The sequence below is a fragment of the Leucoraja erinacea genome, chromosome 19 (assembly GCF_028641065.1).
Source record: "Leucoraja erinacea ecotype New England chromosome 19, Leri_hhj_1, whole genome shotgun sequence".
Taxonomy (NCBI): Eukaryota; Metazoa; Chordata; class Chondrichthyes; order Rajiformes; family Rajidae; genus Leucoraja; species Leucoraja erinaceus.
In genome coordinates, this window is record NC_073395.1 from 15,304,330 (window position 1) to 15,326,706 (window position 22,377).

The 22,377-nt window shown below is 41.9% G+C and overlaps 1 protein-coding gene across 1 annotated transcript in view; it reads right to left on the minus strand.

The window, feature by feature from the left end:
* The window catches only part of nup205 (nucleoporin 205), a 76,478-nt gene that overhangs the window by 48,948 nt on the left and 5,153 nt on the right, over positions 1 to 22,377 (minus strand). The window contains exons 2-13 of the mRNA XM_055650363.1: positions 21,646 to 21,788; positions 19,148 to 19,319; positions 16,358 to 16,502; positions 14,265 to 14,424; positions 11,849 to 12,077; positions 10,843 to 11,007; positions 8,764 to 8,939; positions 6,099 to 6,215; positions 4,473 to 4,610; positions 3,868 to 4,018; positions 2,695 to 2,900; positions 217 to 399 (exon numbers count right to left, since the gene is read on the minus strand). Coding sequence (XP_055506338.1) covers positions 217 to 399; positions 2,695 to 2,900; positions 3,868 to 4,018; positions 4,473 to 4,610; positions 6,099 to 6,215; positions 8,764 to 8,939; positions 10,843 to 11,007; positions 11,849 to 12,077; positions 14,265 to 14,424; positions 16,358 to 16,502; positions 19,148 to 19,319; positions 21,646 to 21,788 — 1,985 coding nt within the window. The remainder of the gene's footprint in view (positions 1 to 216; positions 400 to 2,694; positions 2,901 to 3,867; positions 4,019 to 4,472; positions 4,611 to 6,098; positions 6,216 to 8,763; positions 8,940 to 10,842; positions 11,008 to 11,848; positions 12,078 to 14,264; positions 14,425 to 16,357; positions 16,503 to 19,147; positions 19,320 to 21,645; positions 21,789 to 22,377) is intronic.

The window sequence follows — 22,377 nt, forward strand, 5'->3', positions numbered from 1 at the left end:
CTGCCACAGGTCCCTTCCATAAGTTATCCATGTTCAAGAACAGAAAGAATGTTTCAAGACCAGAAAACATCATTCTTCAGTCCTGCTCTCACTGTGTTGCATTTAGTAGCAGAAGCCATTGTGACTGAATATTTTCATTTCACCTTCATTACCCTGTCTTCACTCAACACCACACCATACCATACCAAACTTGACAATGCATTTAGCTTTACGTACCTGGGTATATTCCAATGATTGCCAAAGAGAAGCAGCAATCTCGGGTGATTTGCCAAATGCTGCCAGTGCCTTCAGAATGTCAGCCTTTAACATAGGTGGGATACTGCACTGGATTAAGCCTAGCATAACCACAACAGGTGTCCATTGTGGGTGCTCACACAGAGCCAGACGAGCATTCTCACTCTGCAAGATAAAATGAGTGAATTTAAGTACTGGAAACTTTCAGCTCCCATCTGCATGTCCTCTTTCCCATATCATGATAGTTATTGGAGTCATACAAAAGCACAACCCCACAAGTTTGAGTCATGTTGTGCCAAGAGCTTAGCTGTACATCTGAAGAGGGCAGCACAGTGGCACGGCTAGTAGAGTTGCTGCCTCACAGCTGCAGCCTGCCAGGGTCGATCCTGACCTCTGATGCTACTTGTGCATAGCTTGTACATTCTCTCCAGTGACCTCAGGTGCTCTGGTTTCCTCCCAAACCCAAAAGACCTGCGGGCTGGTGGATTAACTGACCACTGTAAATTGCCCACAGTCTTATCCACGGTGGTAAGTTCTGGGGGAAGCTGACGAGAATATGCAGATAAAAATAGAATTCATGTAAATTGGAGCTTGTTAGTTGGTGTAGACTCAGTAGCCCTCAGGGCTGGTGTCCATTTTAAGATTTGCACTCCAGCTTAATCCTGCCTGGGCTCACATGAGAACAGATAAACAGAAGCTTGGACCCAAACAATCTAGTGTACCACAACAAGCCGGTCAGACAGCACGGGGAAAAGGGAATAGGTGACGTTTCGGGTCTCAAACCAAACTGAGTTACTCTGACCCGCTGAGTTACTCCAGCTTTTTGTGGCCGATTAGAAAAAGGGGAGATGCAACGAGACCTGGGTGTCATGGTACACCAGTCATTGAAAGTAGGCATGCAGGTGCAGCAGGCAGTGAAGAAAGGGAATGGTATGTTAGCATTCATAGCAAAAGGATTTGAGTATAGGAGCAGGGAGGTTCTACTGCAGTTGTACAGGGTCTTGGTGAGACCACACCTGGAGTATTGCGTACAGTTTTGGTCTCCATATCTGAGGAAAGACATTCTTGTCATAGAGGGAGTACAGAGAAGGTTCATCAGACTGATTCCTGGGATGTCGGGACTTTCATATGAAGAAAGACTGGATAGACTCGGCTTGTACTCGCTAGAATTTAGAAGATTGAAGATTATGCAAATAGAAACTTACAAAATTCTTAAGGGGTTGGACAGGCTAGATGCAGGAAGATTGTTCCCGATGTTGGGGAAGTCCAGGACAAGGGGTCACAGTTTAAGGATAAAGGGAAAATCCTTTAAGACCGAGATGAGGAAAACATTTTTCACACAGAGAGTGGTGAATCTCTGGAACTCTGCCACAGAAGGTAGTTGAGGCCAGTTCATTGGCTATATTTAAGAGGGTTAGATGTGGCCCTTGTGGCTAAAGGGATCAGAGGGTATGGAGAGAAGGCAGGTATAGGATACTGAGTTGGATGATCAGCCATGATCATATTGAATGGCGGTGCAGGCTCGAAGGGCTGAATGGCCTACTCCTGCACCTATTTTCTATGTTTCTATCTTTGGTTTAAACCAGCATCTGCAATTCCTTTCTACATATCAAGTGTGCCAAGTACTTCTCTCCATCCACAACACCAGATCAACTATAGTGATGTGTGGCTTGTATCTGCATATGTATAACATGCCCCTCAAATTGAAATGTATATGTTGCAATCATTGTTGAAATCAACAATGTCTTAAAGGCTAGCCAAGTATTCGATGTGACAATGGTAACGTGTGAACAGTCCACAACTGTCTTTTGCACATTTTTCTAGCCTCGATTTAAGCAATTAAAGGCTTTGTATTCTAGTCCTAAACATGTCAAAGCCAGCACTCAAATAGGCCTAATGACGACATGTTTTATCATCTATGTTCATGGACCAATAGGTCCGTGTTTTGAGATTTTCATCAGGAAAGCCCAGCTGAAAATGAAGCAAACATGAAGATCCGAAGTGGGTTACCTCACATTTGTCTCTGAAAAGTATTCACAGCTTTTCACTTAAATTTAAGTTACTTTCTTCTGCTGGTACATGAATTACACTGTTGCTGGCACCAAAGTAACATCCTCATTGCAGTTGGGACTTTGCTGCAAAAAGTATACACAAATGAAATATGGTGAATTGTTTGGGATGACTTGGCCAGTGCACCCTGAGAAGCTGAGCCAAACCAATTGGGAGATTTAAACCCACACCTATTACAAGTGATGACCCAGTTCAGAAGGGCGATTAGGAACTTGATGAGCTGTGCACTTCCTCATCACATGACATGAAAGGTTACTTACTGAAATGAGAGGAGGGAGGGATACACAAAAAATCACAGAACACCTCTGCACAAAGTAAAGAGAGGGATGAGATTTCTCTCAAGAACATTCTTCGAGCTGGGTTTATAGAGTCCATCCAAGAATACCTTACCCAATTGACGATGGTGGCAGTAAGCTGCAGGAAGGCGATAAGGCCATCCATCTCACGCTGTGTTATGCCCCTCAATGGCATGTGCCTGTACTGTATTGTGTCTGTGCTTGGGATGTCTCTCCGTAAATGCTCATGGTACAACATTAATGAATGGAAGAAATGTTCCCACGACACCGGATTGCCTCCAACCACTTGGATATTCTCCACTACAGGAAACAATGAACATCATTTTATGAAAAACTTTTTTTAAATCCTCCTTCCACCAATAATCTCCTCTCCCAGATACTGGTGTGTGATTAGAGCTTCATTAATTCCCAGAGACTTCGCCCGGGTCAGCGTTATCACCTGCGATCTTACAAGGTGGATGGCCAAAGACTATTCAGCCACTCTGCTTATCGCACCAATTTTGATGCTGCAGTTTCAATTAAGTACTTTAAACATCAAATGCATAATCACCACATTAAACAGTACAAAGAAAAGCCCAGTGTACGTAAACATGCTCTTTCAACAAAGTGTCTAATTTAGTCGTTTTCCAATGGTCCTACAAATCAGGTCGCATCAAGAACACTATCTGTGGGAAGTTCCAATGAACCTCCAATAATCTAGCACACTAAGGAATTTTGGTGGTGCTGGATTGACAGGTTTTCTGGATGACTGGATGTTATTCTTATTAATACCTCAACAACTTTATACTTCACAGAACGATAATAAATGTTCTAGTGACGCAGACAAGTTGAGAGAGCAGGAATTGGGGACCCTGGTGAAAGGAAAGTGTGCAAGGGAACCAGATAACTTGTTTAAGAAGTAACCAGATAACTTGAATGCGAGAGGGAGCATTGGGAACTGGTGTCCATGTGAGTAGAAAGGGTGAATGGCAAACATTACCTGATCAGCCAGATGCTGATCCATTTGGATTTCTCAATGGCCACATAGCAGATTATATGAAATATATTATAGAGCAGGCATACGTGCTTCTATTAACCATGCCTTAATCTTTGACCTGTCGGAAAACAATCACAACTTCTTGATTCTCACAACATTACTGAGGTCTCCCACTCTAGGATTACCCTGATAAACCTTCACTCCATCTTTACCCAAGGCATTCCCACCTGGCTTCCCACTTATATAGCACAGGATATTATAATAATTACCATTTGTACAGACAAAGCTTACCATGACTGCTGCCATTGGCTTTGAGTAGACTAAAGCAGTAGTGTGCACAATGTGGCCCATTGGCCAGCCCACGCAGCATCTTAAGGTAGGGAAGGTAGAGAGATGGGGGCAGCATATCTCCCATCTGTCTCACAAATTTAGACAGAACCAGCTACAAGGAAAAAAAAACACGTTTAACTATTTTGCTAATTCAACATCACAGATCTTGCTAAGATTTGAATATATTTTCATTGAATGCAAGGAAATATGGAAAGTATTAATTACGATTTTCATAATATTGATTAGTACAATCACTACGGAAATGTTTTACTCACAAGGTTGTGAATTTCATTCCCCAGAATGTGTTTACTGAACTGAAGGAGAGGCTTAAATGGGAATGAGAGCTGGCACAATATCGATCAGTAATTGAAGAAAAGCAATTAGCAAAGTCAAGCTGAATGCACTCCTCAATTAACAAAGAGGACAGAAACAGCAGATCATACTCCACCTAGAGCTTAATCTATCATTCTGAAGGCTGATCAGCACTTCAGCTACATTTATTCCGTTGATTCATATTTCTTACTGAGGATCTATCAAAGCTTGATTGTGCAATTTGTATGACTTACCTGACGTTGTGGTGGTCTGTGGTGGGCCAAACCTGAGAAGGTACCAGTTGTGGCTGTGGTTTGCAGTGGTTCAGACGGACACCAATACTCAAGAGCGAGTTCAAGTTTGAAAGGATCTTTCAGGTATAACTCTCCAATCTATCAAAAGGAGGAGAAAAGTCATCTCTGGTATACTTCATCGTGTGAAGCCATTCAGAAAGGCAGTGAGACATCATACATATAGAAGTACAGACTCAGACATGAATATTGTAGGTATATGCACTTAATGTGGACAGTCAATTGCGTAGGTACTATGTGACAACTGATAATACTAGAACATTTGGAGTAAAGGAACGGAATGCAAACAATCTGGCTCTTTAACAATTCAAATTCTAGTGTCTAACCTGCAGTACCTTCCCCTGCCACACTATGTCCTCAGCGGTCTACCAGAACCAAAAGCAATTAGCACTAAGGTACACAAAAATGCTGGAGAAACTCAGCGGGTGCAGCAGCATCTATGGAGTGAAGGAAATAGGCAACGTTTCGGGCCGAAACCCTTCTTCAGGGGTTCTTTAGCAATTAGCACTAAAGTTGATGTAAATAGTGAGAGACTTCCATGTTAGTACTTCCAATGTACCTTTGGTTCTTTTTCCCCCTCTGCCATAGTTGGGTCAAGGCCCTCAACTGCATACTTGCCATTTTCTGCACTTCTGCTTTTACCCAGTCTTCGTGTCCCCAGACAAAGAAATGGATTCCCCTTGTCTTCCCTTGCACGAAGGACTGCCCAAGGTAACACAGGCCAGTCACTTTAATTCTCCATCTCACTGCCTCTCTTATACTCTCCTACTACAAAAGAAGAAACAATTTGTCCCTGTGAGTCTGTACCAGGTTTCACAGGTATTTCCATCAGTCATGTTTCCTCCAGTTTGACCTGTGAATGTTCAGTGATTTATGCTATTCACATAAAGCTCACTGTAAGCTCAAGGAACAGCCCCTCATCTTCTGACTGGGCACATTATACCTCACAACTTCAACATTCGAGTTCAACACATTAAGATAATCAATACTTCTATCATTCCCTACAATTTCCCTTGCTAATTTCAGATCATCGTTTTACAGCAAAGTAAATTGTTAAGAAGTCACAAGAATAAAAAGGGGATATATATAGGTTATACAAATGGATAAAAATCTGGCAAAATGAGATTATTCAGGGGATAATGAGAAATTCTCCAATTTGTCTACAAAAATAAAACATTTCAATGATGAGATTGTCAACCTCTGAGATGCAGAGGAATCTGGGGTCCCAGGGTGTCTTAATACAAAAACCTGGTTTGAAATTACTGCAAGTAATTAGGAAAAAACCGAAATATTATTTATTGTTACGGGAATTGCAGATGAATGTAAGGAAGTTATGCTTCAGTGATGCAATGCACTTGTGAGACTCTTAGCATTTGTAAATTTACTCAATGCCACTTTTCCTTCCACCAGTCCTCCCTTTTCTGTGAATACTGCAGGTTAAAACAATATTGATAACCCTTTGGATCTTAGTTGTTTTACAAGCACATTAAGCATGTTACATGGATGCCAGTTACTGATGTTACACCGCAAGCTTTGAACGGCAAGAGGCAGATGGAAGTTTCATCTCACCAGCAGCATTAGATGCTCCAGGTCACGTCGCAATGTGGAAGGCGGCTCCGTACCCATCTGCAGGCTCATGTGAATGATTCGGGCATCCTCATCCGCACGGTTCCGCAGCTGTTTAACCTTTGGGAGGGAAGGAAACACACAAAGATCACAACCTTGCTTGTGATGCCGCCCGTTTAGGCATTATCAGGCGTACCAAACTACCACAGCATTGTCCGCTCCATCAAGTCTGCTGCAATCTCAAAGGGGCTGAAGATTATAAAGATAAGGAATGGAATCCCACAGAGCTAATGTAGCACAGCAAAGATAGATAAAATGAGAGAAGAGTGCTTGATGCATGTGAGGATCTCAAACGTCAGTGCATTCTGCTAAAAGATCCATTGTCTAACAACCTACCATGACCGTGCACAAGTTCTACAATACACAACAGAATGGCCTTATCTAATATGTGAAGCAGAATTGAATAATATTTATTATAAGTAGATGGGTAAAGATAAGATATTTTATGTTAATGATGAGTGTCTGCTTAAGTCGATCTCAGTAAAAGACTTTTAATCATCTCACCATTGTATTGGATTTTGACACAAAATGCTGGAGTAACTCTCGGGACAGGCAGCATCTCTGGAGAGAAGTAATGGGCAACGTTTTGGGTCGAGACCCTTCTTCAGACTGATGTCGGGGAGTGGGCGGGACAAAGATAGAATGTAAGACAGGTGGGAGAACTGGGAAGGGGATGGAGAGAGAGGTAAAGCAAGGACTATTTGAAGTTAGAGAAGCTAACGTTCATACCGCTGGGGTGTAAGCTTGCTCTCGCTGATGTACAGAAGTTGACAGCTGGAACAGCAGATACAGTAGATGAGGTTGGATGAGGTGCAAGTGAACCTCTGCCTCGCCTGGAAAGACTGTTGGGGTCCTTGGATGGAGTCGAGAGGGGAGGTAAAGGGACAGGTGTTGCATCTCCTGCAGTTGCAGGGGAAGGTACCTGAGAAGGGGGTGGTTTGGGTGGGAAGGGACGAGTTGACCATGGTGTTGCGGAAGGAACGGTCTCTGTGGAAAGCAGAAAGGGGTGGAGATGGGAAGATGTGGCCAGTAGTGGGATCCTGTTGGAGGTGGCAAAAGTGTTGGAGGATTATAAGCTGTATGCCACGGCCGATGGGGTGGAAGGTGAAGACAAGGGGGACTCTGTCCTTGTTGTACTGGATTTTATGGATTCATGAAAACCCAATAACACCAGCCGAGGGTTAGAGGATAGATTAACCAATATACCAGCTATGCCCCACACTTAAAATGGCAGGAAATATCTGTAATCCTTCCGAGAAAGGCAAAAGTAAATTCTAAAGTGGAGCTGAAATTGGCACCAATGCCAAGGACAAAGACACTCCTTCTCTGCTGAAGTATCTCCGATCTATTAATACGGAGGTCCAAATACAGCTGGGTGCCTGGTTACATGTTTAACTAGGAAAGTGACAAGCCAAATTGATTTTGCTCATCCTCACTTTCTGCTGCACTAAGGGGTCTTCTCCCAAGTCTGTCGGGAGGGAGATAAAGAAAAACATATTTTATAATAGTAATCTGGATTTTAAATGTTAGCTATTTTTAACCTCTGAAAAAACATATCTGAATTATCAAATGAAAACTAACTGTTACTTAAGAAAAAACTGTTAGTTTGCATACAATCCGATTTGTAAGTTCCAACAGCTTTTGAAACTTCCTTGTGTACACATATAAATGCTTTCTAAGATCTTCCACCCTGCTGTAACACATCTCCCCACTAAGTTCAATAGAAGCTGAAGATGAAAGTGCTGGCTGATTTGCGAGAATCTTCCATTACATCATTGCATATTTTATTCACAAAGCCTATTTACTTGTCCTTTTTCTTTCCACCACACAGGGCTAAAAAGCGTTGAAAACATGAAGAGTATGCCTCGAGATCAATTTAAAAGCAGCGGTGGTTAAACATCCTAGAAATGCCTCCGAGCAGAACAGCAGAAATGTCAAAAATGTCCACGCTCATGTACATTAGTAAACGAGTAATTGGTGATCAGTGTGAACGACCCACTGCACTTTATTCCCACCCATGTTATTTTAATAAAGGATTTACCAATGGCTTAGGTCAACCAGCAAAATGTTAATTCGTTTGACCTTGCTATTTCATTTAAATCCACAGCGTGGAGTCACAAGGGAAGGATTTGTGTGCTGGTTCATTGCTACCACCTGCTTTTAGCTAGAGGGGGAGGGGTGGAGGGGGGGGGGAGGAAACAGTGCCAGCATAATTAATGGGCTCTTTCCTATGAGATAAACTGGACAGGCAGGTGGTCAGTTGCTGGCCAATTGCCACAAGCTTCAAGATCAAACAAAATAAAAATTCCTTAAAACTGCTGACCAAAATGTAAGTTGAAGGTGGTGGCAATGCTGCAAAATAGGGAAATAAGTTGCTGTGTTTCCACATAAATCAAAGCTTTTAGGATAAGGATTGTGATGGTGTATTTGTTGCAGTCAGACTTATTGTTATAACTAATTAATCTGCACATTCCAAAGCATTAATTAAAATGACAAATTAGATTAACTTGTTCTCTGCAGAGAATTGTATAAACACTTGAGATGCAAACCCAGTAGCAGGGTGAAAGTCTGGAACAACACTTTTTCTCCCATTGCTTCGGCAACTCACCTTCATTGGCATCAGTGTTAAAAAGTCAGCTATGAGGTTGTGAATCCTGCGGATGTAGAACTCATCTTGGTACAAGCCCTCAGCTCCCACCACAGCTTCAGTGAGGAAAAGGAAGGCATTCTGTCCTATTGCCATGTTTGCAACCAACTCATCTGCCTCTGTGAACTCTGTTAAACCTGGGGTTAATACAAAATAGGCAGATTACAATGATCAGTAATCAGCAATCACATCCCAACACTCAACTTTATAACCTATGTGGCACAATTATTACCTGAAGGCTATAATTACAAGTAATATTTACTTGAGGGGCTACCTCTCACAGATTGTCAAACACCAAAAACACCAGTTGTATACAATTAAAGCAGCGCACTGTTATGTCTGTTTATACTCAATTCCCTGAATTATGATGTCAGCATGCCAAAATATTTATTCACTACCATATCTACCTGTAATGCCACTTTCAGGGAACTATATACTTGATCTCCATGATCCCTCTGCTCTGCGACAATCCCCCCGGCTGGGAATAGAAGACTACAGCCCACATGCAAGTAAATGAGATGAGTTAAGAAGGTACACAAAATTACTGGAGAAACTCAGCGGGTGCAGCAGCATCTATGGAGCGAAGAAAATAGGCGACGTTTCGGGTCGAAACCCTTCTTCGCTCCATAGATGCTGCTGCACCCGCTGAGTTTCTCCAGTAATTTTGTGTACCTTCGATCTTCCAGCATCTGCAGTTCCTTCCTGAAAACAATGAGATGAGTTATATTGCTGGAAGACACAAAATTCTGGAGTAACTCAGCGGATTAGGCAGCATCTCTGGAGAGCAGGAATGGGTGACGTTTTGGGTCGAGGCCCTTCAAGAAGGGTCTCGATCCGAAATGTCAACCATTCCTTCTCTCCAGAGATGTTGCCTATCCCGCTGAGTTACTCCAGCAATTTGTGTCTACCTTCGATTTAAACCAGCATCTGCAGTTCTTTCCTACACATGAGTTATATTGCTATTCTTCCTGTTTATCCATCACTCTGCTTCAACTCCATTTACAAGATTACAGCTGACATCACCGTCGTGGACCAAATCTCAAACAATAAGATAGAGAGCTTAGAACATTGCACTAAGACAGCAACCTCTGCCTCTGTGTCAGCAAGTTGAAGCAGCTGATATTGACATCAGGAAACAAGGTGGTGTACATGCCACAATTAGCATTAATGGTGCTGAAGTGGAAATGGAAAAGCTCCTTACCATAAATATCATGACATATTTGTCCTGCTCCAATCATATTAAATCCAACAAAGCACACCAGCAGACAGGAAGTTCACCATGTCTCCAATGATTTACACCCACTTCTACACAAGCACCATAGAAAGATTCCTATCGGAATGCATAATAGCTCGACAGCTCTGCCGAAGACTGCAATAAATTGCAGAGAATTGTGGATGTTGCCCAATTGATCACACAACCCAGCCCCCCTCTCCCATTGACTCCATCTACACTTTATGCTGCTTCGGGAAAGCTGCTAATATAATCAAGGACAATTTACACCCCCGGTTATCCCCTCCTCACCCCTCACCTGTCAAGTAGAATACACAAATGCTTGAGAGCACATTCCACACCAGATATAGGAGCAGCTTATTCCTCACTGATATCAGGCAAATGAACAGTTCTCTCAGAAAATGTAATCCAGATCTCCCAATCTACCTCATGGCTACCCATACACCTTTTTTTATTCTGTACTTTCTCTGTAGCTGTAACACTTCAACCACCATAACACTAAATTCTGCATTCTGGTATTTTTCTCTTTGCACGATCTATTGGCCTTGTTATGGTTGGATTGTACTCATTTATAATATGATATAACTGCACAGCATGCAAATATAAGTGTTTCACTATATCTCAGTACACATGACCAATACCAATAGATTAGTGTTGTGGTCAGCACAGTTCATAGGGGGCCAAAGGGCTTGTTCCTCTGTTGTCATGTTCCACGTTCTTTGGGATGATTATTATTCCAGAGCAAGACAAAACAGACAACCCTGTGAAAAATATATATTTCTGAAAAGCGGATAAGCACAAAGATTTACCTGCCGTGTCAGGTAATTGCGAGATCCCTCGTAGAGCCAAGGCCCAGGCCAGTCTAACCACAGCCTGCAGGCCCGGCAGTTTCCAAGGCTGAGAGTTCAGGAGCCTGCTATGAATGGCAGTCACATACTGTCTTTCTGTCAGTAATGGCAATTGATGAATTAATTCTATTAAAAGAAAATATTGCATAGTTTTCAAACGATGGAGAAGAAAATCACTGCACAGCGTGCAGTCGGTTATGTGCATTCACCTCCAAGATGAATCTTTCTTAGCATTCCTAGTCTGAAGAAGGGTCTTGACCCAAAACGTCACCCATTCCTTCTCCCACTGAGTTACTCCAGCATTTTGTGTCCATCTTTGTTTCCAAGGATACTGACTCAACAATAGTCAAGCCACACAACTTAAATCATTAAGTTTCTTTCATTTACAACAGGAATTTAGTGAATAATTGAGCAATTTACTGAAGCCCCAACACCTCCTTGTCACTCTTCCATTGCTTTACGCTGTTCAAATCGGAGGTAATGTCATGCAAAGTCTAATTAAAGAGTCAAAATTAACAACAGTATAATATTACTGAGTAAGGATGTGCAGCACTCACATTTTGTGAGCATGGGAGGCAAGAGACAGAAGCAACAACCCAACTAAATTTACCAATTTCTCAGACTCTTGGACATACTCAAATTTGTCTTTGCAATCAGAATGAAAATAAAAAAGAATAATACAAAAGAGCTTTCTATAAGACGACTTACTGATTATGCAAATTATGCATCTTCGTTATTGTGATAAATGTTAACATCAACGTCTACAAAATATTCCACAAGAGCCAGATCTACCAGCAAAAGAAATTGAGAAACTTTTTCTTTTCATTATACCGGGCACAGAAGCTTACCTCGCAATAAGAATTAGTTGTCAATAAAAACATATTGTGGCAATCTTTCTAAATAGTTTACATTGTTAAGATTTTGAAACAAATACAGTTGTTATACAGTCCTTATTTAATAGCTTTACCTTCTCTATCCTCGGTAACATTCTCCAAGAAGCTTATATCAAAGCAATAAAGTAGAGCCATGAGAAGAGCTAGGTTTACATTATCCAGTGTGCCGTCTGCCTCTGTTGTGACACTCTCCATGTGGCAGATAAGAAACAAGGTGTCGTCTTTGCTCAGTGGTGTCTGGCAGGCCCAGGCAAATAGACATTCTGCAAGGGTTTGGCGGCTTTCCTTAATCAAATCAGAGACCTAGAAAACAGCAGTGATTATTCAGTTCAGGGGAGATAAGTAATACTACATTAATTTGACACAAAAAACTGAAGATACTGGAATTTTGAGCAAAAAATATAAAGTGCTGGAGGAACCGTGGAGGGGATGGACAAATGATGTTTCGAGTCGGTTCCCTTCCTCAGACTGTAGAAGGATACTGACCCAAAACATTTTCTGCCCATTCCATCCACACATGCTGCCTGACCCACTGAGCTCTTCCAGCAGAATGTTTTTTTGCTCAAGACAACATTGTGGATTAGCTTAGCAAATTCCTCCAAAGCAAAGGGAATAACCAAAATAATTAGGAAGCTTCCTTTCATCTTCGGGTCCAAGCTATTTTTGGCACACATTTGAAATACATTATGCAACTAAGAGACACAAGGCCACTTCAGTGAGAAAGGCGAGAGTAGGTAATGACAGTCGGACCTGAAATAGCAGTTCAGCAGTTAAATGCCACTGTTTTGAAGTTATCAATTAGCTTTAGTTCCGTGATTGCAGTGATGTTTGCGAGAGCTTACATAATGCAAGATCATTTTTTAATGAAGAACGGTGCTTGACCATTGAATGACAGTAAAAGTTAAGTTAAAATATAAGTTCGCTATATTTAAGAGGGAGTTAGATGGCCCTTGTGGCTTTTTAATGGAGAGAAGGCAGGTGCTTGTTGGATGATGACATGTCATAAAGTGCAGGCTCGAAGGGCCGAATGGCCTACTCCTGCACCTAATTTCATGTTTCTCTAATGAGCTTCTGGCAAAGATTGTCCGCGTCAAGTAAACAAAATAAACAATTAACAATGATTAACAACAATTAACAATGATTTTCCCAAAATCCATTCGGGAAGATTCAAACAACAATTATAGGTATACCATGCTCAACTCAAAATTATTTTAAGAAATCGGATTGAGTAAAGGAAAATTAATGTACCCTGTATTGTCAATAGGTTCCAAGCAGGGTTTAACATAAAGAGAGCTAGTACTTAAATAAGACGTATGGCAGCTTAGCAAACAATGCTGCATGGATAGCAATGGGCGTTCTTGGAAGAGTAGAGATTTTTTTTGATTGGCATGCAGAGGATAATGATAGACACAAAAAGATGGAGTAACTCAGCGGGACAGGCAGCATCTCTGGAGAGAAGGAGCGTGCGATGTTTCAGTTCGAGACCCTTCAGAAGGGTCTCGACCTAAAACATTACTTGGTCTTTCTCTCCAGAGATGCTGCCTGTCCCGCTGAGTTACTCCAGCTTTTTGTGTCTATCTTCGGTTTAAACCAGCATGTGCAACTCCTTCATACACTGAGGGTAATGATGCTTCCCAAAGTTGTTTGCTGAGTTACTATTTGTCTACCATTCTGTGTCAACGATTCGGGCATCAATATGAGAAGAATGAAATCAAAATACATTGGTAATAACACAATGGAAAGCTTGGACAGCCCCAAAGAAAACAAAGGACAGCAGAAGAATAGTTGAAGTGAAATTAGTTTGACGTAAAGTATGAAATGCAGAGAGTGTAAATATAAAGCTGCATTTATAACAAGATTCAGAGTGTGTAATCCCATATACCTTGATAGTGAAAGGGTGGATTGAAAAAAATTATGGAAATGCAATTGACACAAGCAAATGTAACAAAATATTTGTGCAAGTCATCAATTTGGTAGAAGATAGGTTCTAAAGCATTGAGCAATATTTCTCCAGCATAATCTGCTGAGTACTTCCAGAATTCCCTGATGTTACATACAGTATGTCAGGTATTTTATTACTGTTGCTTCATTGATAAATCCAAATAGACATAATTCTTCTCTCTAACTGCTCTTAAAAACATCCAATTTAAATCGAGTACATATCTGCTTAACAATACCTGCTCGGTAGATCAATCTCAGTTTCACTTATCATCCCACATCACTCAATTTCTTCCCATATTCATGGTAGATTGCTTCTGCTGAAATCTTCCTGAATTGCATAAAATATTACTGGGGTCCTGCCAATCTTTTATAAAGACTTGGCCTACTTTCCCTATGTTTTGCATCTGCTCTGAAAGGCAAGGACTGCATATGATGCTTCAACCACCTTTCACCGTACAAAAGCATTTCAGCCTAATCAATGGAAACTCTGTTGAATGTTTCCTCAGTCAAATTGCCAATACTGCCCATTAACTTAATGTCCATTCTTACCGCTCGGCGATGAACTGGATTGCCCAGGCCACGGGCAGCCTGCAACTTTTCAAACTCCGCATTGAGGTTTACTTGATTGATCAAGCACAGCACTTTCTGAGTCAGCCCCTGCTCCATCAATTCGTCTGTAAACCGCGTTGTCATGGATACCAGCTCTGAACTGTAAGAACATTTTTTTCTTGTAATTTCAACAGCATTATGTTTCCGCCTTTCATTCAAAATGTCACATTCACAATCAATGGGTTACACAGCAACAAAATGTCATTCTTACACATTAAAAAAAACTTCCATATAAAGCTAATTTTGACCTTTACAAACTATGCAGCAACTATCATCATTTTTGCTTCTCATCCTTGGAGTTGATGGCTTATGGTGTGCGGCCTTCGATACTGTGAACCATAACATCCTGCTTACCAGACTTAAAGACCTTGGCATTGAAGGTTCTGCACTCAGCTGGCTCCGTTCCTACCTTTCCAACTGATCCCACTTCATCTCTCTCCATAACCACACCTCTGCTACAGCCACTGTCACTCAAGGCGTTCCCCAAGAGTCTGTTCTCGGTCCCCTCCTCTTCATCATCTACATCCTCCCCCTTGGTCATATACTCCGTCACTTCCAACTGGACTTCCATTGCTATGCTGATGACACCCAGATCTATCTCAGCACCAAGTCCCCCCACCACCCCCCTCTCTCCCATATCAACTCCTGCCTGTCAGCCATCAAATCTTGGATGCAACTCAACTTCCTTAAATTAAACAGAAACAAAACAGAATTTCTCCTCATTGGCTCCAAATCAACACTTACCAAAATTAACAAACCCACTCTCACTGTTGACGGCACCACTGTCTCCCCATCTCCTCAACCTTGGAGTGATCTTTGATTCAACCCTCTCCCTTGAGCCTCACATCCGCCATGTTGTCAAAACATCATTTTTTCACCTCCGCAACATTGCCAAAATCAGACCCTCTCTCACACCCCCCGCTGCTGAAAGACTCATCCATGCCTTCATCTCCTCCCGACTGGACTACTGTAACTCTCTTCTCTTTGGCATTAATTCCAGCAACATCAACCGACTCCAACAGGTCCAGAATGCAGCCGCCTGACTCATTACCCACACCAAATCTTGGCACCACATCACCCCAGTCCTCAAAGAACTTCACTGGCTTCCCATTTCCCACCGGATCATCTACAAAATCCTGGTCCTCACCTAAAGCCCTCAACCACTTGGCCCCCCCCCCCCCCCCCTTATCTCACTGACCTCCTCTCCCCCTACCAACCCTCACGGTCCCTCAGATCCATTTCAGCCGGTCTCCTCTCCATTCTGAAATCCAACCTCTGCACTTTTGGAGACAGAGCCTTCTCCAGGGCAGCTCCCAGGCTCTGGAACTCCTTCCCACAATTGATCCGAACTTCTGAGGTCCTCACCATCTTCCAGTCCCGCCTCAAGACCCATCTCTTCACCTCTCCATACCCTTAGTCCCATGTCCCCCTCCCCTTTGCATCTCTGTCTTACTGCTCTATTTTGTTTTGTTCTGGACTCACCATGTAAAGCGACTTTGAGTCCTTGAAAAGCGCTATACAAATAAAATGTATTATTATTATCATTGTGGTGAAAGAATTCAGGGGTCCCAAGTTAACTTGGTTAATTAGGCTTTTTCATAAGCAATTTACACAGCGTATGTTATTAGTCTGTTGTAGGGTGCAGGTGCAAGGTGGAAACGATTCAATCAGAGACAAATTATACCAATACCGACCAGCAGGCACATATTATTGCAGAATCCCATGTGGGAGATGATCCAAGGCTAAATAATCGCTCCCTTTGCATTTTACTGAACAGTTAGTTATCGCAGCTTTTCCAGAATCAAACAGGTAAACAATCCATGAAGGAACATAAACCTGACCAACAAGTACATTTCAGAATATGGAAAATCCAACCCTTATGACAGAATATTTCTGCTGAAATGGATCCACTCCAAAAACTAGCATCAAATTTATTCAGAGACACAGGGTGAAAAACCTGAAAGCAAAATTCAGATAGTAAATCCTAAACAGTTCTTCACACTTACTTAGAGTGATCAGCAAACAAAGCTTACCCAAGCTCCAGGGTCCAGGTTTTGCCATGTCGCGATTGTATAAGGGAATGTAATGAAAGTGCCATGCATCTTTTTCCATCCCAATATAGCAGAATAGCCACCAAACCACGCGTCATGCCAGGGAAACGAGGCAGTTGATGCTCACCTATGAGAACGAATGTCGTCAAATTAAGCATATTATATATTTGTTACTAATCCTAAACCAGGAAGTAGCTATAGTACTTACTATAGTACTGAAACACAGTTCAAAAGTAACTGGCAGGTTATATGAGTGGTGCATTCTTACAACTTGCCATCCTGGCATTAATATTGATTTTAGTACTGTGATATGAGCTGTGGCATTAATAGGATATTGTGGGGTATATAGATTTTTCCTGGTATTAATTTTTTCAAAACAACTCCACCCCCGGAGCTCTTTGCTGCTCCTATCTGGCAACTGAATGGGTACAACCTCCACGTGACGCACAAGTGAAGTGAGGAAATTGGAATGCAGGAGTCCCAGATGCATTTGCATACAGATTTTCGTAACAAACTGATGCCTTGTAAATAGTGGCCTTACAGATTCTAGCCAGTTTTAATACATTAGGAATTGTCAAGGAAAACACTAAAGCAGTTCATAAGTCTGCAGACACCTTCCAGTAAAACAAAATCATCATTCAGGAAGAAATTCCATGTTGCAATTCGTAACGTCTGATCACATGATGCGGACAGATTGATCCAGAACACAGAACATAAGAAGCTTGTAAGTCATAGGAGCAGAAGTAGACCATGTGGTCATTCTGACATTCGGTCAAGGCAGATGGGAGATTTAAACCACCATTCTACTTAACTTCAAGGGAATGAACATTGCAGTTTGCTATTCTATCAACAGAGACCCAATCCATCTGGCCAACATAATTTATACTTGGTGTGGCCATTGATCCCATTCACACAGAGCATACACTGTCCTCCATTACTTGCTCTGAATTTTAAAACCCATATCTATACTTTGATAAGGAATGCCATTGTCTAGCATTCTTCTCACTGAATGTAGACAGTGTCAACACCAAGCATTCCCAGATCACAATTCTTGAAGAATGTCACCCAAAATATATCTATCTCTTTCAACATCAACAGCATGAGACATTGATGGAACTGCTCACTTGATGTTAGTTTTTACTGTAAGTCCTTACCACTAGCAGACTTATTTTCCATGAGCTGAAAGGCTAACTTTACCAACCAGTCACCTGGACAGTGATTATATTCATTTTTTTGCTCAAACATTCCCCCACTCTATTCCAACTTGCAAATAATATAAGGTCTGAAGGCACAAAATGAATTGGGAATAATTAAACATATTATATACTAGAGAATATAAGTAAGATTTATATTTCTGATCACATGCCAATTATAATGGTGAAGAAAATATCTTTACTCACTCTAAATATGAGCTTCAATGGACAACTTAATGTTGAGATAGATTTGAGCACTGGCTGCTGACGGGTAAAATGAGACTTTGATCTGATAGTGCCTACTGAGATTCTGGTTGATTACTGCGCAAACACCTCATCAGTGGTTATGTCGCGTAGGTCGGAGTGAGTAGAGTAGCGATTACTTTTTGAAGTGGACCTTTTTGACCAAGTTGAGGAGATCTAGTTGCTCAATCCCCTTTTTCAATGACTTAAGGTTGTTGGCAAGGAGGGTGGACAGTGAAGATAGACAGTGAAGGACATCAAAGGGATGCTTCTATGGCCAATGGCAAGAGCAGTCCTGGAAGTTAGAAAGATTTCCAGGACCACAACAAGGATGTTCTGCATTGCCTTGAGGCGGATGATGGTTGCTAGTTGATCTACTGTTACTGCCAAGCACATAAGAAGGATCTTGCTGCTGCGGAACTGCAAGCAATGCTGACCAATAAAGTTTACAGAATGGACACAAATAATTCTGAGTTCCATCTTATATAATTGAAAATTATTTATACCAATAATTCCAGGGGAAAGGCCATGCTCTAGAGTGCAATGATGAGAAGGGAAATAAAATCTTAGCTGAAATCTAATAGCCTAGCGATTACAGAAGGGAATACTGAACAAAGACTCAATGGTATCATGTTACATCTAAGCTTTGTAATATATAACTTAACATAGTATTTATTAACTGTGTAATGTCACAAGTAACAAGGTATGTGTGAATAAATGATTGAGAGCCAAAAATTTGCCTGGACAGTTTTACGCAGTGATCATCCCTTAAATTTAGCTTTGTCTTTCCACAAATGCTGCCTGACCTGCTGAGTGTTTCCAGCATCTTCAATTTTTCCTCAGGTTAATTTTGTTTATTTTTGCAAACCACGTTCATTCCATGTTTTCTCCTTCTCCACTTGTTAATGTCCTTCATAATTTTAAAGTTCTCTCCAAGATCTCCTAACCTTCCAAGGGGAACAATCCCAGCTTCTCCATTCTATCACCTGAACCAATGTCACCCATTTCCCATTTTATGCCATTTGCAATCATGAATGTTGTGTGCTGTATAGTTAAGTTCTAGTCATTATTATATATACTAACAAGTGGTTCCAGTATTGACCCATCAGGAACTTTATTTGGATTTGAGGAAACAAATAGCCAGATGAATCTGATAACTCTCACACCAAAAAGGACAGCTATAAAGGCAAACATTTGGGCCAACCACATATTGTGTAAATATAAAATGGGGGCTGCTTTTAATGATAAACAGCCCTGTGTTCAATGAGCAGACACTAGACCAACACATATGTAGGTAAAAGCTACTGAAAATTGACAAAATTTTAAGAGTACACACCTGCCAGCAGCAGTTCCACTGCAGCAAGCTCCCCAATATTGAGTAGGTCGCTCAAAATGAAAGCCTCGCTGATCAGCTGGTCTGGAAGGAGTCTGGTCCCCTGCTGACCTTGGATGACAATCCCCTCGACACTGGCTTTCTTCACTTTCTCTCTATGTTGTACATTTTTAGGCTGAACAAAAAAAAGGCATGTTAAATTCAACTTCAAGGAAACCGCACACTGGAGCAGTACAACTCTAAAATAGAAAATCTAATTTTTTTCTATAATGTACCCTCTCGGCCCCCACCTCAACAAGTTCCGGGCTGAACATGATATAGAGCGTTTCTTCCGTCGCCTCTGCCTCTGGGCATTGTTCTGTTGGATGGAGTCCTCACCACCCAGAGAAGACCCCTTTCCCTTTCTCCAACATTTCTCCTCCTCTTAGACACCCCCTACCAGCCTTCTATCCTCTCCAAACCTTTTTATTTCTAGCTCCCGCGAGACATCAATTGTCTTGACTTTTCTAGTCAAATCTCGCCCCCTCTGAACGTACAGCCCTCCGTTCACTTTGCAACAAACCCAACATTATCAATGAACCTAAGATTATCATTGAACCCACCAACAAGGGAGGTGCTGTTAGTCTGGCAGGCTGATCTCTACTGTGCTGAGGCCAGACACCAGCTCTCAGACACGTGCTCAGACCTAACCCTTGACGCCACAGATGAACACCAGGCCACTAGCTCCCAGATTGTCTTTGACTTTATCAGATCTGGCGATCTGCCCCCTACAGCCTCCAACCTTATCATTCACCAGGCCTGCATGGCCTGCTTCTCCTCCCCAAAATCCATAAACAGAACTGCCCTGGCAGACCCATTGTTTCTACCTGCTCCTGCCCCACCGAACCCATCTCCACATACCTCAATTACATCCTATTACACAGTGTTTCCGCTATGTCCGGTAGTTCTGCTCTCGCTGCCTCTTCCTCCATACACAACAAAGAGAGAGTTCCCCTAGTCCCCACCATTCACCTCACCAACCTCCGCATCTAACACATCATCCTCTGACATTTCCGCCACATCCAATGTGATCTCGCCATTAATCATATCTTCCCATTTCCACCTATTTCCTCCTTCTGCGAAGATTGCCCCCTCCGCAACTCCTTGGTTCATTTATCCCTTCACACCTTAACTACCCACTCCCCAGGTTATTTTCCGTGCAACCACAGGAGATGCAACACCTGCCCTTATACCTCCTCCCTCTACACCATCAAGGGACCCCAACAGTCCTTCCAGTTGAGACAGAGGTTCACATGCACTTTCTCTAACCTCATCCACTGCATCTGGTGTTCCCAATGTGGGCTACCGTACATCGGCAATACCAAACGTAGACTCGGCGACCGTTTCGCTGAACACTTACGCTCGGTCTGCAAGGCCTACTGGATATCCATAAGACTAACCACCAACTCCTCTACCCATTCCCATACTGACCTTTCTGTGCTGGGTCTCCTCCATTGCCAGAGTGAGGCCACATGCAAATTGGAGGAATAGCTCCACATATTTCACTTGGGTAGCTTATAACCCAGCGGTATGAATGTTGAATTCTCCAAATTTAGGTAACCTCCACAAACACTCCCATCCTCCCTTCTCTCGCCTTTCCCTCCTTCCCCCACAAAAAGTCTGTTAACCTGTTCCACCGTTCGCAAAGATGTATCCATCATCGGATCACACCATCCGCAGCCAACATTTGACCTATCAGGGAACGTCCCTGCCTGAGGTTATCTGTTACCAGCCCTGATTGTTTTGGCCCTGATGTCTCTTCTTACTTCCAGTGTTACGCACCCCCCCCAACAATCAGTCTAAAGAAAGGTCCCTAAACATCAACAATCCATTTTCTTCAGAAGTGCTGCCTGACCTGCTGAGTCACTCCAGCATCTTATGTCTATCTTTGGTATAAACCAGCATTTGCAGTTCCTTTTAATTACATCTCTTTTTACTTCTCTCCAGTGACGCTTGAGGATTTATTTTCCATTAAAAACCAATCTGAGTGAACATTGTCAGCAGGCATTGTTATTAACTTAACAGAACTGAGTAAACTATAGTTTAATAATACTAAAATAAGTTCATCTGGATATGATGGTGAGGCATACAGAACTGGAAGGGCAGCATTTAAAGCTCAACATGTGTGCTCTCAGCACAGAACCAAGCTGACATCAAACTAGACAACAAGCTTCGCTTCAGAAGGCTTTTAAATAATATAATTTTAATAGACGTCTATTTCTTGGTGACAAAGGTATTTTGTTGATGACTTATTCTTGTATTCCACACTTTCCCCATCTTCATAAGGGAAATATATGGGATATTTTATTTCTTACTGCTTAGTTTCATTGAATAGACAGTGTCATTTGAGACCAGACCCTCAGGATTCAAACTTCCTTTCTGTGGCCAATACTGCATCAACTGTTGATTAGTGCATCTTCATGGGCTGAAATAATTTAATTAGTGAAGCCAGAAGAACTCACAGGATTCTTGTAAAGGGAGATGAAATCTGGTTTATGCTTTTTGAGTGTGAGATCCAAAAGGTGAACGGCTTCTGGTTGATGCTTCCAGATCACGCTCTCCACTGTCTGCCAGATATCTTTGTATGGCCCCCATAAACTGGCAGCTGCAAAACATAAAAGAATAGATATCAGTACAGTAGACCACAGAAGTTACTTTGGGAATTTTTCCCCCCAGAAATTACATAAAATGTGAACATGCTAAAATTAGTTTTTTTACTTAAAAATAAGCTGCATGGGTTGTGTGTTCATTAAAGTGAAAGGAATTGGGGCTGCAAACAAAAGAGCATTTTCCACAACCTGGAATTGTCTATCTGCACATATTTGTCTATTGAACCAGTTGTTTTTATAAAAATGAAGGGCAAAAACACCCCTCTATAACCCCAAGTTCACTATGCCCATCTGAACATAACACCAGAATATACATCACTCACACCACAAATCAAGCCCAGGTCACTGAGTGGAGCAAAGTTTTAATTGAGTTTTAATATACTTTATTCAGCAGAATTGGGAAATTGCCACCTGATCTTTGTGCATACCACGTTTTCCTCTTTCAACCCTTTGTCTGAAGGGTCTCGACCCGAAACATCACCTATTCCTTTTTTCCAGAGCTGCTGACTGACCCGCTGAGTTACTCCAGCTTTTTGTGTCTACGTTTTATTCTGTTAGCTTGTATGCATCAGCAATGTCCATAGC